Source organism: Solanum stenotomum, chromosome 12 (genome assembly GCF_019186545.1).
Source record: "Solanum stenotomum isolate F172 chromosome 12, ASM1918654v1, whole genome shotgun sequence".
NCBI classification, from domain to species: domain Eukaryota; kingdom Viridiplantae; phylum Streptophyta; class Magnoliopsida; order Solanales; family Solanaceae; genus Solanum; species Solanum stenotomum.
The window spans coordinates 15,633,780-15,639,771 of NC_064293.1; the positions used below are offsets into that span (position 1 = coordinate 15,633,780).

Sequence of the window (5,992 nt, forward strand, 5' to 3'; positions counted from 1 at the left end):
ATTTTAGGGAAAGTTGAGAAATAAGAAAAGAAAAGGAGAAATGACTTTCTTCAAAGAACATGGTCGGGTCGGGTCTTTTCTCATCATAGGGAGTGAGCAACACGCGCCACTAAATAGACGAGGGAATGGGTCAAAATGGCCCATTTACAAAGATATTAAATAGTTCTGTGGGGTGATAGGACACTTTGAAAGTTAAGGTGTCTTTATAAAAATACGGAACAACTTTGATGGTGTTTTTATGTCTTTACTCTTTACAAAGTGATGTAAACTTATGACCCGAAGATAGGGAAGAACTCGTGTCCCGATGACATGGTAAAAAATTGTACAGTACTCGCCGATAACAAATGAATATCGTATAACCTTAATATCATGCAACACATGAAAATCTTATGAGCTCTACCGTAATCTGTCTCGAGATCATATATATAGTATTATATTTTTAATACTATATATACTAAATCAGGAATAATATGATTTACTTGGCATAATCTGTGACATATTCAACCGGAGTTTTCTCAATCTAAAAAAAATGATAGGCCAAATAAGTAGAAACACCAAAAAATTTAAATATGAAACTAAAAAATAGGGATAGCTTAAAGAGTTATCCTTCTTGGCAATAATTGGACAAATTGCTCTCCTTCTTGACAATAATTGGACAAATTGCTCTCCTTCCTAGCATCATACTAAAATAGAAAACTTGTGCTACGTACCATACACACACACACACACAAGAAAAAAGAAAAGCAGTATCTGTTGACTCAACTTGAAAATGGGGTGTCCACAACTAACGACTCACAAACTTGGGCCGCGTGGCTCATCGTACTATTCAGACATGACAATTCACAAATTAAAACATTTGCCACTGTTCATACCTCTTTTCCTCTCTTTATTTCCCAAGAAAATCTATATCTTGTAGCAATTTTTTTGTATATATAGCTATACTATATAGTTGTAGTACTAGATAAAACAAGTTAAGAGTAAATACAAAAGAAAAAAACAGTATCAATTTCTTCCCCCTCCCTCTTTACTCTTAAAGAGTTGCACTACTTTCACTATGTGGTCATCAAGTAATGAAGAACGTCAAGGGTTAAACAAAAACCTTGCAACTAACTCTTCAAAATCAAAATCATCATCATCATCATCATCTACATCTTGTAGCTATAATCATCCCATTAATCCTATACTAATAAATAGTAAAACCATGGAAGAAGTATGGAAAGACATAAATCTTTCATGTTCTAGAGATCCACAAAATACAACTGCTGCTACTACTGGTGGTATAATTTTGCAAGATTTATTGGCAAGACCATTTGCTAATAACCCTTCAACAGCAACAGCAGCAGCTTATGGTTCCCCTGTTCCTCCCCTGCCTCCTCCCCCTGTTACCATGTTGACATTGAACTCTGGCCCTGAATTTCATTTCTTTAGCACCTTAAATCCAATCAGACAAACTCAACAAAAAAACATTTCTAATGAGGGATTAGCTTCACCAGCTCCAGGAAGAAAAAGGCATCCTGAATTAGATAACAACAATTCTGGTGACCAGAAAAGCAAGAGGATGATCAAGAACCGTGAGTCCGCTGCTCGATCCCGGGCTCGAAAGCAGGTAAGTTTTTATTCTCTTCTTCTAACAAAATGCATCATTGGTACATCATAATGTTACTCCTTATAACTTGCAGGCTTACACGAATGAATTAGAGATGGAAGTAGCCAATTTGATGGAAGAAAATGCCAGGCTCAAGAGGCAGCAGCAACAGGTTACTTTTTATGGTTTAGCTAAATAAATCTTTTGGAGTGTAAAAAACTCATCTTTTTTCTCATTCATCTGTCTGTCCTTTTTCATGTGGTGGTCAGTTATGCTTAGCTTCACCTGGTGCTCAACTTCCAAAAATGAAGTCACTCAATAGAACATCAACGGCCCCATTTTGAGGAATTTCCAACTATGAAATGTCTAATATTTTTGCTACAAATTATTAATCCTCTTTCTGTCTATGCCCCCTTTTTTTGTGATTTAGGCATTTTGATCAAATTGGAAGACAGAAAGTGATTATTTTTCTCTATCTATGACACTGTACTAGTGTTTTGTCTTCATCCATCTAAATAAGCTAAGTTCTTGTAAGCTAAGTTTTAATTATTAATTTAATGTGTGTGGTTGAGAGACTTTGTTTAGTAGTAATGTTGTACTATTGTAGCATTTGGACAATGAACAGTAAGAATCTTGGAAGCATAAAGATCTTTTGTGTTGGCCATCACTTTCATTTTGTTGTGACACCACAACACTAAATTGTCGCCAATTTCTTCTGCCCTTATTATTAATGCTGCCCATTGATAGGGATGCCTCATGTTTTTTTTTCATTCTTTGGTTCAACTACAAAGGGCATTTCTGCATGTAGTATACTCGTTTTGTTTCAATTTATATGAGTTAGTTTAATTTGAGATAAAGTTTAAGAAAAAAAAGAGAAATTGTTTGTTTTATTGTTTTTTACTCCATTTAAAAAAATATCCTTTTTGATAATTTTTTAATTCTAATTTTGCACGTGCTTTAGATTAAAGATTAAAGTACATTTTGATATATTCTTCACATCTTTACTTTAAGATGATAAAATTTAAAGAAACTCTTTTTAATTTTTTTAAGTACCATGTTAAATAAAATTATTCATACATAATTTAATGGCAATATTGACAAGAGAGGAAACACAGACAAGGTATACTAGACAACAACAAGAGATGCCTTGGAAACCTTAGACCATATTGTGAATAGAGATTAATGGGACCAAATCTGTTAGGGGTCGTTTGGTGTGGGGATAAAAGTAAATAGTTCTGGAATAAAAATTTGGTGTCTTGTTTGGTTATCATCTTTGGGATAACTTATTCCATCATTTATACCATAGTGATGGTAAATTATCTCATATACATGATGGAATAAGTTATCTCACAATAATTAATTCTGAAATAACTTGTTTCTAGCCAAACAATCCAATATTAATTGGTTTTTTCTTCATGTGGTGGACCTTTCCTTTTTCTTCATTTTGTTCCTTTGTGTGTGGGTCTCCTTTTTTATCCTATCTTGTTTCTTCATAAACGACAAAGAAAGTTTTGGTTGGGCAAAAACCAATCAAATGAATTTATGGACCAATGGGCTATTATAGTACTACCAAGTTTCCTAGGGGCTAGGAGTCTACCTAACACTTTTTCCACATTCAGAAAAAGAGGTAGGATGCTCCAATAAAGACAGAACCCCTTTGTACTTTACACTCTCATCAAAGGGTGGTTTCGTCGCTGGTTAGAGTTACGTGAGATATTAATAATATATTATGTGTAGATTAATTATAATAAAATGTATGTATTATTTTATATGGAGTTTAATTATTCACATATTAATTATTTTATTTTCTATCTTATATAAAATATATAATTTATATATTCTCCTATAATTAACTTGTACATATGTTATTCAAAGTTTTTAAATTACAAACTAAACATCATATTAATTTTATACATGAATAATTTATCTTCTAACTAGTTATCAAATGTGGTATTACTTATGTAGAATTTAATATTTACATAACTCACCTTCGAACCAATTACCAAACAACTCTAAGGGATCGTTTGGTAGTTGATTGAAGTTATGCAACTTGAGTAATAGATGAATTAGTTATGACGAAATTTATGTATTATTTTATGTAGATATTAATAATGAAAGTTTTAATTATTCATGTATTAATTATTCCATTGATACATAGTGCAACTTTTGTTTACCAAATGAAGTCTAGTACATTTTAAGACACTTATAATATACCTATAATGCATGCAAAATTAACTTTTATGCATAGTGTAATATATTTATATACATGCATAATTCCTTTTTAATACTGCAATTTTTTTCCCATCAAAATAAGTATAATACATATATAATTCACTTTAATACATAACACAGTAACTATAGATGATAAATATTTTAAAAATATATATATAATAATTATTTTATAAATATTGCTCAAAAAACAATTAATTCTTAATTTTATATAAAAATAATTTACCTTCACTGAATGCGATATTTCTTTTGTTGAATATAATTAACCTCTAGATGAGCTACCAAACGACCCAGCAGTGTTGATATGTTTGTTGACAAGACAAGGGAAAAAAACAATCCCATTAGGATAATGTTGGATTTGTCCTTCTCTTTATAGAGATTACAAGAAAATAAAGTAAGCTTTTTTAAAAAATAAAAGTTACTCTCAAAATAGTAATCCAACAATAGTAATAATTAAAAAAACATGGTACCCCAAAATTCAATATTCTAATTCAATCACGTTTCAAAGAAGTGCAACACTAACCATATGGTTCATGAAATTGTCACCTTTTACTTTAATCCGAAATACACGTGTCGTGTTCTCGAGAGTACTTTGTGCTACTAAGTAATTGACACGTAGGAGTGGGCGTTCGATATTCGGGTTTAATAATACGATAATTGGTGGTTAAAAGTAGATATCTAATGTCATATTTTTAAATTTTGATTTGGTAATTTAGTAATCGGTAAATTAAACTTCGATTTGGTATGATATTCGGTAATATCATATAAAAGTTATAGTCGGTTATATTATAAAGTTTAATACTATTTCTCCAATTATTTCTATTTTTTTTTAATTTAGAGACACGATGTAATAAAAGATCCAAGAAAAGCAAATTGATACAACTAATAGACATATGTATTTGAGTTGTTTATGTTTATTCTTTAACTTTCATTTTGAACTTGTACTAATGAGTAATGAACATGTTGTTAGTGACCTTCATTAAGTAAATAATTCGATATTCGGGAAATACCGAATATCAAATGATACTAATGTCTCATATCAAACCCAAACCTAAATACCATAATTCTAAAATTTTACTCTCAAATATCATACTAACCAAAATACCGAATACCAAAATATCAAAATATCAAAATGTTTTATTCGATTCGATACTTTGGTTTTCAATATTTTATACCCAGCTCTATTCACACATTTTTTTCTCATTATTCCACTCTAATAATAAATTGAATCAAAACAATTACTCCCTCCGTCTATTTTTATATATTCATTAATTAAAAATATATGTTTATTTTTATTTGTCTTAATTTATAAAATTAAAAAAATAATATTATTTATCTAGTTTATCTTTATTATTAAGTATTGTATTTGTTTACTCTTTAATTTTAATTCAATACTACTATCTTTTTAAAATATTAATCTCTCCCCATATTTATTGAGTAGGAATAAAAGTAAAAATAAATATAATTAATTATAGTTTAAACTATCTATTTTTAGTAGCATAATAAGTTAATATAACTAAAATAATTGAAAGGAAAAAAACAATATGGAAATATACGTAGCTGTTTTCCTGATTGTCGGTAGAACAAAGTTTTTTAATTAGTTAATTACAATATGGACGAAAACAATTTATTACCACTATTGTCCATATTAAGACACGTTTAGTATATTGATTAATGGATAAAGAGAGATCGATAATTTTGGAATAAATTTTTGTTGCATATCGATTGGTTCGGTTTTATTTTGAAATTTATTAGTTTGACTTAATGGCTATCGATTTGTAGATATGTTAAATTTCTATATATAGAAGAGTCATGAAAAGGACGACCAATGACATTTTAGTAATTCTAACATCATTTAAGGGAACAATAATAATTGTATAATTAATGGTCAAAATGAAAACCTAGAAGAATTCATACATGTTTTTACTTTTGTTATGTGCCCATAAATTTTTTTTTGTAATTGTTAAAATGAAGAGTTTCTATTGGTTAACTTCATACAAACAATAACAAAAGCTAAGCTTGTTTTGACATGTTTTAGAACGAAAATTTTGAACTAATTTAAAACAAAATGTGTTTGAATAGTTAATATATTGTTCCTAAAAATATATTATGTAAACATATTTAATATTATGTTACATAATATGACCGCAATTAAAATTCATATCTTGATTATTAAAA

General features: G+C 29.2%; 1 protein-coding gene across 1 annotated transcript; it reads left to right on the forward strand.

Annotated features, from left to right (window-relative positions):
* Positions 1-963: 963 nt before the first annotated feature.
* LOC125849337 (protein FD-like) lies at positions 964-2,095 on the forward strand. Its single transcript, XM_049529410.1, has 3 exons — positions 964-1,606; positions 1,680-1,757; positions 1,855-2,095. Exons 1-3 carry the CDS (start codon positions 1,055-1,057, stop codon positions 1,927-1,929), a joined length of 705 nt encoding a protein of 234 aa, XP_049385367.1. The 5' UTR covers positions 964-1,054; the 3' UTR covers positions 1,930-2,095.
* The last annotated feature ends 3,897 nt before the right edge of the window (positions 2,096-5,992 follow it).